The 12,500-nt window shown below is 36.2% G+C and overlaps 1 protein-coding gene across 2 annotated transcripts in view; it reads left to right on the forward strand.

Annotated features, from left to right (window-relative positions):
- Positions 1 to 12,500, forward strand: part of LOC102894823 (TBC1 domain family member 7) — a 20,599-nt gene that overhangs the window by 2,594 nt on the left and 5,505 nt on the right. The window contains exons 2-5 of one of the 2 annotated variants that reach the window (XM_006909259.3): positions 506 to 625; positions 1,635 to 1,715; positions 4,733 to 4,920; positions 8,513 to 8,647. In XM_006909259.3, the coding sequence (XP_006909321.1) occupies positions 514 to 625; positions 1,635 to 1,715; positions 4,733 to 4,920; positions 8,513 to 8,647 (516 nt within the window). In that variant the 5' untranslated portion in view covers positions 506 to 513. The remainder of the gene's footprint in view (positions 1 to 505; positions 626 to 1,634; positions 1,716 to 4,732; positions 4,921 to 8,512; positions 8,648 to 12,500) is intronic. The other variant, XM_025044932.1, reaches the window with a different exon arrangement.

Below are 12,500 nucleotides of genomic sequence, written 5' to 3' on the forward strand. Positions count from 1 at the left end.
TGTGTTATGACTAGGTACTCTCATAAGTAGTGCATGAACCTTATGCCATCTATTTTAGCAGCTCAGAGGACTTTTTGTTCTGTGTCTTGGTTTTTGGCCAAGGCCCACAGGTGAGATGGTGTTAGAGTCTTGTAAAAGGAAAGATTTAATACTGAGTCCTATGCAAGGGCAGGTAGTTTGTTATATCCAATTCATGGAAAAGTTGGAGAAAATCATTGAAAAAAATTCAGTTCTACTAGGTACTCTCATAAGTAGTGCATGAACCTTATGCCATCTATTTTAGCAGCTCAGAGGACTTTTTGTTCTGTGTCTTGGTTTTTGGCCAAGGCCCACAGGTGAGATGGTGTTAGAGTCTTGTAAAAGGAAAGATTTAATACTGAGTCCTATGCAAGGGCAGGTAGTTTGTTATATCCAATTCATGGAAAAGTTGGAGAAAATCATTGAAAAAAATTCAGTTCTTCATTTCTAAACTCAGTGTTTTCCTTTTCCTACCTTCTTCCCCAAGAATGAAACATGACTGAGGACTCGCAGAGAAACTTTCGTTCAGTATATTATGAGAAAGTGGGTTTTCGTGGAGTTGAAGAAAAGAAATCATTAGAAATTCTCCTAAAAGATGACCGTCTGGGTAAGTTCTATAATTAAGCTTACTGGTTCTCAGTCATCTCAAATATTCTGAAATAAATGTCACCTTAAAAAGATATCCAGAGGTATTTGTTATCTGCTGTATTTTTTAGTGATAGGAGGACAGCAGAATGGTATATTTTGGGAGAAGTTATGGATTTTTCAAATTTATCTTTCACTGATACAGAGTCAGATGTTTTTGAAAGGCCTCTTAAGAAGTCGATAATATTTTTTCTCATATTCGACCCATATATTTTCTCGATTTTCAGAGGTGTCATAGCTTCTGGGTAATTTTACAACAACTTTTGCCATTTTTTTTTTTTTTATGGAAATACTGAGACTATATTATGTATTGACATTTTAGTTTCTTGTAAGCCAGTAATAATAAGGTCTGTTCTGTGGTTGACTAAAGTAAAATAAACTGACCCATAGTTAAAAATAGTGCTTTATATGCATAGTATGCTTTTGAAATTTCAAAAACATTTCCCACCTGCTCTTTGATCTTCACTAGACAGTCTATAGCTTTAAGTATGTCTCGTATTATTATTCTCATTTGACAAGTAGGGGAATTTAGGTCCAGGATGGTTGAGTGTGGTTTATTGGAAAATGTGAGGATTTGAGGGCTGACTATGTCACTCACTAGGTATGTGAACTTAGTCAAGTCACTTAACTTTTGAGTTTCAGTTTCTTTAAAACAAAACTACCCAACAAGCTTGCAATGTGGATTAAATGAAATAAATTCTATAAATTGTAACTACTGCTACTGTTCTAGGAAATGTAGTAGTCTATGCAAAATGTATCTCCTATGCTGTGAAACAGTAATTGTTTTTAAATAATTGGTGGACCACCTGGGCTAGAAATCAGATCAGTGTTGCCTTAGATTTACTGACTGTATAGAAGACTTCCTCTGAAGGAATGTCTTACTCTACTTTAAGTTTTAAATAATGGAAATGCACTTTTACATATTGTGACTAGCACAAAAAAACTAACTATTGTGTTTTTTCTTTCTCTAGATATTGAGAAGCTTTGTACTTTTAGTCAGAGGTTCCCTCTCCCGTCTATGTACCGTGCATTGGTATGGAAGGTGCTTCTAGGTATGAGACCCAAGAGTTGGAAATTTATTTTAAAGAATGTTCATTTGTCATCTTACCAGTCAGAAAAAGGAGGATTTGTTTAGGCCCTTTACTGAATATTGGATTTAACCTTAGAAGATTGAATTATTGCTCACTATGATAACCTTTAAGAAGGTGACTTCAGTGGCAAACATTAAATATTACTTTAAGAGTGTCAATTTTTTAATGATAGAAGAGAAAATAGCGTATGTTGCTGAGACAAGGTGCGGGAAGAACATTGTGCTGAGAGAAAGAACTGGTCTAGGCTTTGCTGTTCACTGGATAACCTTGAGAAAGACCCTCTAGGATTTATTTTTTGCATCTGTAAAATGAGAATATTGAGCTAAATTAACTTTCTGGTTTTAGCTCTCAATTTATCATTTCTGCGATTCCTAGCCATAGAGGTAAATTTCCAATGAGTGCTATCAGAGTCAAAAAAGGAATGGGAGAGTTTTTACTTCCTAGAGCACAGATGAATAAATTCCAATGATGGGTGGCTCAAGGAGAAGGGGAAATGATTTTGCTCAGTTTCTGTGGAAGAAAAAGTACATTAGGTGTCACAAGTGACTGGCAGCATCTCTTTTAGCCAGTGTTTGTTTCCCTCCGTCAGTGTTGAGCCTGCTAACACATGTAGTACCCACCAATTACACTCCTCCTTTCTATAAAAAAACAACTTAGAGTAATCATAGAATTCTCTTGCGAGGTAGGTATCAATATCCGAATTTTACAGATGAGGAAAAGGACTATAGGGCTAAATAACTTGCCTAAGGCCTTATAGCCCGTAAGTGGCAGAGCTAGGCTTTGAGCTCAGGTTTGTAGAGCCCATTTGAAGGAAAGATAGATTGTAGACTTCGTCTTCTTTCCAAAATGTACTATATTTTCAAGACTTGAGAAATCTGCAGTCCTAAGTCTGATTATAAACCATTCTAGAAAGCACTGCATAATGACTTTTTTTGTTGTGCATCTAGACAGTCTTTGTATACTTAAGTTTCTAGTAGGCCACTATGCAGTTAAAATCTAGAGAATGAGTGACAACTATTTTAATTTTTCCCTGAGCATTTTTTCTTAAATCTTAGTGTTTCCAGTGGCCATCAAAATAAATGCCTTTCAAGGATAACTTTTATTGGTAATGTTGATACTATCTATTTCTGCTGGGAAATACTGCCAGTGGATTAGTGGGAGGTGCACTTTTTTTACTTTTTGACACTTCCTGAGTGCCAAGGCTTATTTGGCTTTTTCATCACCTCTGTTTTCTCTACTCGTCTTCATCAGGGAAGTCTTTGTTGTTATTTTTGAAGTAGTTAAAAGCACTGAAGATTTAGAGCTGCCATGTTATATAGAAGACAGGTTGACTCTTCTTAGCACAGGTTGTTGATTAATTCAGGACTTTGTCATGCCTACTTCCTGATACCATTTTAGGTAAATACCAGAAAGAAACTTTTTAGGACTAGGTCTTAGAAAACAAGTTTGAAGTTTAACATGGAAACACTGCTACTTCTAGTAGTATCATGAGGATTTAACTACAGGTATTTAACCTGTACTATATTAGCCTAAATTTGAAGGACACTTTAGTGTATTTCTTTGGTTTTTCCAGAAGCCTGGCACAGAGTCCTATAGATAAGGCAAATAAAGATTTATGTCAGGAAAAAGAGCATTTCAGCAAGTTTGGTTCTAACATTAACATGGCATCATGTTGGCTAGAGTCCTTAGAGCTCATCCAACTTTTGTTTTCCTTAATGTTCTTTAGAATTCTGGATCTGTAGTGTTTTGCACCAGAGTGATGATCCATAGTCAAATAGACTAGCTAACACTTATAGTAGCTGAGTATATGCCGTATATTTTCTAGGCACTTTATGTATATTAATTTTTTATTCATCACAACTGTTTGAGAGAGGTATTCTTATTCCCATTTTTCAGATGGAGAAGCTAAGGCATAGAGAGATCAAGTAAGTTGCTGACAGCCACCCAGCCAGTTAATTGTAGAGCCGGAATTCAAATTGAGGAACTTTGACTCCAGAGTCTGTGCTGCTATACAGTCTCATTAAGTTTAATGAGGCTGGAATAAAGAAAATAACATGTTTTTCTTTATAGCAAAATTTAGAGCCTTAAAAATTCATTGTTACCATTTCCAACATCTATTTGACCATTGTACCCTTTTTCTCATGAAGACTCTTGGGGCCAGTGTTCTGCACTCCCATTTCCCACCTGTGAGAGATGAGGAACCAAGTACCCAGAGAGAGATTCTTGAGAGTCCTGGTGTTATCATATCTGGGGTTAGAACCTAAGTATACTGAAGGCTTATCGTGTGCTCTTTCCACTCAGTTTTCTCTATGCCATTTGTTTATAAAAAAGATGTGGTTCTTGCTCCAAAGCCCAGTGGGTAGACATCATCTTTAAATGGGTTCACAAGTGTAAAATGGCATCAAAATGTAATGTAAGGTGGCCTCAGTGAAGATTAGCGATTTCTATGGTCCTGAAGATAGGATACTTTGTGAGCCCTACCCTTGTAACTTCATTTAACGTTAAATACATCCCTGTAGGCCCTTTCTCCACATATAGTCACATCGGGGGTTAGGGCTTTAACATATGAATTTTGGGGGCACAATTCAGTTCATAGCAGGGGCCAAGTGCTAAAACTGGAGATGGGCCACCAGGAGCTAAGGGTGGGCCCAGGCTGACAGCCATAAATTGAATTAAATTATAATTGTTATGGTTAGTATCTTGATTTAGTTGACCCACTTATTCAGGGGCTTTATAATGCCATTGTTTTCTCTTTAATATCAATGATGCAGTTGCCATTCAAGTATTGATGGTATTTAAAACTTAAAATTGTTTTTGTAGTGAGAATTTCTAAAAGAGAATCTGTGTGGTAATTAAATATTTATGTGAATTCTAGTCTAATTGTGATGGGCAGCTTCTTTCAGGATTCTTTTTAATAGAGAAGAGATTCGAATTGATGCCTCAGTATTTTACCCTTTTTTTCTTGGATCTCTGTGTAGGGATCCTGCCTCCCCACCATGAGTCCCATGCCCGAGTGATGCTGTATCGCAAGGAGCAGTACTCTGATGTCCTCCATGCCCTGAAAGTCATTCGTTTTGTCAGTGATGCCACACCTCAGGTTGAAGTGTATCTCCGCATGAGTCAGCTGGAGTCTGGAAGGCTGCCTCGGAGCCCCTCCTTCCCACTGGTTAGTGGTACTGTTGTTTGATACTTAGCTCAACTCTAAACTGTTCCATCTCGCCAGCCTTTGGTTGCATCACGTTTTGCCTTACAAACTTTCAGTGACTCCCCTTTGTCTATAGAACAAAAGCAATGCATCTTTCCCTGACATTCATAGCCCTGTATGTTCTGTCCCCATCTGCCTAATTTTTTAAAAAAGACTATATTTTATTTTAAAGTGATTTTAAACTTATAGAAAAGTTGCAAGAATACTATCAGGAATTCCCATAGGCCCTTTACCCAGGTTCTCCAGTTGTTAACATTTTAGCACATTTGCTTTGCCATTTTTCCTATATATGTATACATGTATTTTTTAAACCATTTGAGAATAAGACCTGATATTTCATTACTTCAGATTCCTTCAGTGTATGCTTCCTAAAGATAAGAACCCCCCAGGTAACCAAAGTACAATCACTGAAACCAAGAAGATGACATTAATACAATATTAACATCTAATCTTCTGACTCCATTCACATTATTGGAATATTCACATTCCAATAATGCCCCTTTTCACAAACAATAAAAATTTTGTTTCAGAACTTATCAGATTTCCTATCGAGCTTTCACCCACTAGTTGTACTGTTTGTTGGTATAAAATTAAAAAAAAAAATGTTTTAACTATTCATTTAGAAATCATTTTAGACACAGGAAAAAGTTGCAAAAATAGTATAGTGTTTCCACATACCTTCATCTAGCAACCTCAAATGTTACATCTTAATTATGCCATAGTATAACTACTAAAATAAGAAAATGAGCATTGATAAAAAATTATGAACTACACTGCAAACCTTATTGAAATTTTACTGATTGTCCTACTGATGTCTTTTTTCTGGCCCAGGATCTAATCTAGGATCACACTTTACATTTATTTCCATATCTTCTTAATCTCCTTTAATCTGGGACAGTTTCTCAGTTTTTGTCTTTCATAAACTCGACATTTTTGAAGAGTACTGGGCAGTAAAGTTTCTCAGTTTGGGGTTGTTTGATGTTTCCTCATGATTAAAATTGGTTATGCATTTATGGCAGGACTACCACAGAAGTATGATACTTATTACTGTTGCTGCTAACTTTGATCACTTGGTTATGGTGGTGTCTGCCAGGTTTCTTCAATGTAAAGTTACTATTTTTTCCTTTGTAATTAATAAGTAACCTGTGGGGAGGAACTTTGAGACTGTAAATATCCATTCACTAATGATTCCTGCCTGAAACAGTTTTACTGTGCTGATTGCCAAATGGTGATATTCTAACTCTTTCATTCTGTCTGCATTTACTAGTTGGCATTTTTTTTTTAATATGGAAGGTTTTTCCTTTTCCCTCATTTATTTATTTATATCAATATGAATTCATGGATTCCTTTTATTCAGTGGCCTATAATCCACTACTACCATTATTTATTTTGTCTCAGATTCGGCCACTAAGAACCCTTCAAACTGACTTCTGTGGCTTTTTGACGAGTTCCCACCATTTTGAGTATTTCCTTTCTGGTACCAAAAGATATTCTGGGCTCATCTTGTACTTTCCCTTCCTCCCCCCCAAAATCAGCCTTTTTTTTTTTTTTTTTCCTTTTTGGGGGGAGCGTGGTATTTAGCAACCATGAACAGGACACTAGATGTGCACCTTGTCACTGGCATGGCATTGCCTCTAGGCTCACTCAGCAGAAAGAGCTAGGAAATACATTTGTTTACACACTCACATACATGTGAATACATACTCTCACACACCTATGTATGTTTATATACCTATTTATTTCTGTGTATTAATTTCTGAGTTCAGGCTAATACGTCCAATTCCAACGCAGTTTCACCCTTTCTATATTTGCAACTTCTTTCTCTGACACTTGCAAATATGCAAAAGCTCTCATTATCCTCAGTATATTTGCTTTTTTGCTCATTCCCTTATTTGTAATCAATACTGCCAGCCACCTCTTGGCCCTGGCTTGCAGGCCCCACAGGCCCTGTAGACCCTGGCTGCTGCTTTGGCCCTGATACACCTCCTCAGCCCCAGCCCCACAGGCTCCGATTTACTTTTTAAATTTCATCTTTGATACACTCCTTACTCTAGTTACTTGGACTGCTTATAGCTCTTGAGCTTGGCTATTTTAATGCAATCTGCAAATTACTCTAGGCATTTTAACAATTTTTTAGTTTGGCTAAAATAGAGTGACTTGTTCAAAATAGGGATTTTCCTGCAAGCTGTACTATCTATAAAATTTATTTTATTCTCTTATTGCAGATTACAACCTGTCAGTATAGCAGTTTGAACTTCTACTTGTTCTTTCTTTTTGAAGATAATGATGTGGTTCCTATGGACATGCACTTTTATTGTTTATCAAGAGAGAATGGCCCTGAAATAATTGGAACTGTTAACAAATTTCTTTAAATTTTACTTATCTTTGACAAAGTAGAGTTGGTAGTACTACACAGGTTCTTAAATTATATATTAAATTAGGTTAGATTATCTATTAGTTCAAGAAATGCAAATAATAGGTTATAATTGTCACCTCATCCCTGCTCAGCATGTCTGTGCTTCAAGCCCAGATACCTTTACTGCAGTCTTGGGCAGACACACTGTCAGAGTGTTGGTTTTGGGATGGGAAAAGAGCTTCCTTCCCCTTATCTTCTTTCTTTACTTCTTTTCTCTCCTCCTCTGACACATTAATTAGAGTTTAGAAAGATGCATTTTCTATGATTCTGTTATTTGACACTTTATAGAATATTAATAAAATGGAAACATGCCCCAAATGAAATACTTTTATTAAAATAGGAATTTCGATTTAACTTGGGAATTTTTAGGAGTGTGGAAAGATACTTTTGAGTTTCTTTTTTTAACATTAAAATCTCTTAGCTCTTAAATCCTAGACTAAATGTATTTTTGTATAAGATATGGTGTTTAGAAATAAAATAAGTTTTCAAGCAGATTCTAGTTTTTATAGGCTTTCTTTGTTGAAATTTACTTGAGAGTTTACTTTTATGTTCTGAGTATTGATGCAAGGTATGAAAGGTGCTATTTTTCTGATTCCTAAAATTCTAATTCTAGGGACATTTTAATTTTTTAGGTGCTTAAAAGTAGAACAAAATTCTAAAGGTATGTATGAATGCTTCGAAATAAAGAAAATGCTTTCTTAGTCCTTTTGGCGTCATTTAATTTTTGCAAATTACTTTATTGACAAGTATCTCCAATTATTTGTGCTGTGTATCACATCATTTTGAAATACTCCTCTAGCACTGAGAATATTTTGGGTGGAGAGAATCAGCACCTTGCTTCTGATTTATGTTGATTCTTTTATAGCCTTAATGTTAAAAGTTGGAAAGTCTCTGAGTGCTCATCCTGAAACCTGGGCATTCATAAACAACAGTGATTCATATAAATTTTTCTGGTTATTTATTCTTAGCTCCCCCTTGGTCTTCTCCTTAGTGTTGGACTGTGTGCTTTTGGTTCCCCTTTGATTTATTAATGCAGCCTCTTCAAAATTTAGGGGGTAAGGTTTCATTTTGTCAAAGAAATATGTATTCTTCTCTTCTGCTGTGCCTCCCTCTTGAGATTTATTATTAACCTTTCAGGAGCCTGAAGATGAAGTCTTTCTTGCCATTGCTAAGGCCATGGAAGAGATGGTGGAAGATAGTGTCGACTGTTACTGGATCATCCGATGCTTTGTTAACCAGTTAAACAAGTACCGAGATTCTTTACCCCAGCTGGTGAGGGTTGCTCTTTTGGTTGTTGATGGAGGTTGCAGGGGGTGGAATGAGCAACGGTACTGGGGGTCTTCAGGAAATACACTTACCTCCTGGTGCTGCTACAATTAAGAATAGACCTTTTAAAGTGGGAGTCAGCAAATGATTTCTGTAAAAGGCCAGATAGTAACTATTTCCAGCTTGGCAGGCTAGATAGTCTCTGTGTCTCTGTTGCAGTCACTCAGCTCTGCTGTTGCACAAAAGCAGCCATCGACAGTACATAAAAGAATGGTCATGGCTAGATTTGGCTGCTGCAGGCCATAGTTTGTGTACCCCCGCTCTATAGTATTCCTTATCTAGTATTCCTGGTCTGGAATCCACTGGCTTTATCTAGAATTTTTTTTCTGCATTAGCTAAGGTTTAAGTTGGCTGCATATACTGGAAATCCCCCGAAGAGAAACTTTACTGTTTTCTCTCATGTAACCAGAAGTCCAGAGGCGAGGTAGTTCAGAGCTGGTGCCACAGCACCTCAGTGTATCAGCAAGGATCCAGACTCCTGTCCTTCTGCTCCAGCATCCTTAAGGAGCTTCCTCTTGTGCTTACAAGGCGGATGATGGCAAGATAGCCATGACATCTGTGTTCTATGCAGGGAGGAAGGGCAGGGCAAAGACAAAATTGCAGGAGTAGAAGAGACAAGCCAGTCCAACCTGACCTCTTTTACAGACTTTCCTCTGCATATCTGTTAGTGGCAGGACTGTGTCATCGGGCCGCCCTTCTTCGGCGGAGGCTGGGAAATGTGTTTTTATTTAAGCCAAACACATTGTGATCTCTCATTAAAATAGGATTCCGTTAGTGAAGAAGGAGAGACATGGATATGAGGGAGGCGGAGGCTCTAACTTGGGAATCCAGAAAACTGAAGGCTACTTGCTTCAACAGCATAAGCCAGTGGTCCTTTACCAATATCTTTTTCTAGTTTCTTTCCTTATTTCTCTCATTTTTAAAAACAAATCTCTCTATTTTCTTAAATCATTGAGGTGTTTTATTTGAAAATTCTATTGAAAGCAGTCATTGTGATATGGGTCGCAGGACCCAATGAGGGGCTCTGATAAAGGTTGGATGAGCCATAAGGGTCACTGCTTTAACTGTATCAGTTATCAAGGCAGTTAGTAAGGCCATTCAGCTTTGTAGAGCACTGTACAAGAGTGTTTTTTATGTATTTCAATGAAATAAAATTTGATTTTTAGAATTTTAAAAGTAATTCATTTAGTTGATTTCAATAAAAATAAGCATAGCATTGAATCATCTGTATGTAATACTAGTTGCCTGATTCAGTCAAGATGTCCACATCACACTATGATTTGATTAGCTTTTCTTATTTAATATTGGAGTAAATTTGGTAGTATTTTGATAGCTTATGTTGAAAGAATTCATTCTTTATTTCTGATGACGCAAGTAATAGATAAATACATTCTATGAAGTATTTATGAAGTAATAAAAAATCCAGGCGAATTGAGTGTTCCTATAGACCTGTACAGTACTTCCCTTTTTGACTTCCTAAGAAGTAAACATTATCATTAGCTTGATATGTATTCTTTTAGACTCTTTTATGCACATTGCAATGGATAGGTGTGTGTGTGTGTGTGTGTGTGTGTGTGTGTGTGTGTGTGTATGCGCACACATGACTTATATATGTATTTTTATATATAATTGTATTTTAAAAACATATAAATATTATCACATTGTTCATATGACCTTACAGTTTTTTTTAACTTAATGTCTTGGAGGCTTTCCAAGTTAGTATAGATAGATCAGCAGTTTATCCTATTAGTACCACATGGGAGCTTTTAAAAATTACCAGTGCCTTTCCTCCATCCCGACGATTTAAGTCAGAAAATCGGCGGGTGGGGTGGGGAAGCCCTAGAATTCAAATTTTTTTAAAAGCTCCAGGTGATTCTGAAGTGTGGCTCAGGTTGAGACCTACTCTTTTAAAACTACTTTTTTTTTTTAACTTGCTCATAGTATTTATTGTTAATAATTTGCTGCAGTTTAACATAACAGATCTATGCTAACAGTCAACATGCCCTTGTCCATGTGTATATGTATATATGTATGTTTCTCTAGGGTGGGTACCTATTAGCTCAGCTGAAAGAGAGACATATTTAAAATTTTAACTGCCAGGTTGCTCACCCAAAAGCCATACCAATTTTGCTTCCCCCAAGAGATTATGAGATTTCCTATTTTCCACTCCATTGCCAGTACTTGATAGAATCTATTTCTTGAATTTTTGTTAATCTGATAGGGAAATGATATCCATTTTAATTGGCATATTCTCATTTTCTGGTGAAGTTGAACCCCTTTGAATATATTTCTTGGTCATTTATATTTGTCTGCGTTTCTATTATTTTGCTTGCTTTTTCTTTTTATTTGTAAGAGTTATCGATAAACTGGATATTTTCCCTTTGTCTGTTATATATGTTGAAAATATTTTCTCCCTGTCTGTTGTACAAAGATTTTAAGTTTTGATACAATTGGATTTGTCAATATTTTATTTTCTTTTTTTGGAAGCTCTTTCTAACCCCAAGATTAAAAAAGTTAAAAAAAAATTTCTTCTGGCTTTTTAAAATATTTACTCATTTAAAAATATAGTCCTTTAATTTGTGAGAGATTTATCATTGTGACGGTATCAGACGCAGATTCGACTTAGTTTCTTGCTGGTTAAGTGCAATACAACTTCAGCCAGCATGCTCCTCCTCCTCCCCTCTCTGCTTAACAGTTATTGTGAATGTGCTTCTTGCCAGGCAGTACTAAATTTCCTTTATTATGAATTACTTCAATTAAACATGTATCTTTGTTTTTATAGATGAGGAAACTGAAGCACAGAGCAGTTAAGTAACTTGTCCAAAGTTATATAGTAAGCATTAGAACTATCCCTTATATTAATTTGTCAGTTCATTCTTTTTTCCTCCACAGATTTGAAATGCCACTGTTGAGCAGATTTATCATGTACTAGATTTCCATATATGTGTATTTGTATCTCTTTCTAGGCTCTTTTTTTCCCCTCATTGAGCTATTTGTCTATTCCTGGGCCAATACCATGTGACGTGTTTAACATAGCTTCCTAGTATATTTTGATAGCTAGTAGAGAAAGTTCCTTTTTATTCTTTTTAAAAAATGCCTTGGCTATGCTTGAACTCTCCCTATCCCCATCTTTAATTTCCCCCACCACTTCTACTCCTGACCTATGGATGTTGCCGTTTCCCCTTAAGAACTGGATCTCTGAAAGCGAGGCCTACATGCTCACAGCATGCACCTGGGGCCTGGTGCACCCTGGGTATGGTCCGTGACTCCACCAGGGGCGTGAACCCCGAACCTTCTGCATGTAAAGCAGATGTGTTAACCACTACACTGTGGAGCCACCTGAACTTCTTTTTTTTAAGAAATGAATTTTAGAATTAGCATGACACTAAATGTCCTCTAAACCTTTATTTCTTCATCTTCGAAAAAAGTTTATTTTAATATATATTTTATAATAGTACCTAACACATTGTAGTAGACAGTTATGAAGTATTTTTTTAAGTTCTTCAAAATGTGTGAGAAAAGCTAACTTTCCTTCATGTGGCTATATGATTTTAGGCATCAAGTCATTTACTAAAACTTTTCTCTTTAGTTAAACTATGTTTAATCAACCTTGAAATTTATTACTGTTGTATAGTGGATTTCTTCTTCTTAGCTTCTTGTTAGAGTTTCTATAATCTTGGCTGTCATCTTTTCAAGTTTGTGTGGTTTTACCAAGTAAATTGGTAATCACAAAGTATAGATTGTTTTATAGTCCTAGAAAAGTTAGTGTATGATAGACAGTCATGAGCCTTTCATATCA

This window comes from Pteropus alecto, unplaced genomic scaffold, assembly GCF_000325575.1.
Source record: "Pteropus alecto unplaced genomic scaffold, ASM32557v1 scaffold121, whole genome shotgun sequence".
NCBI classification, from domain to species: Eukaryota; Metazoa; Chordata; class Mammalia; order Chiroptera; family Pteropodidae; genus Pteropus; species Pteropus alecto.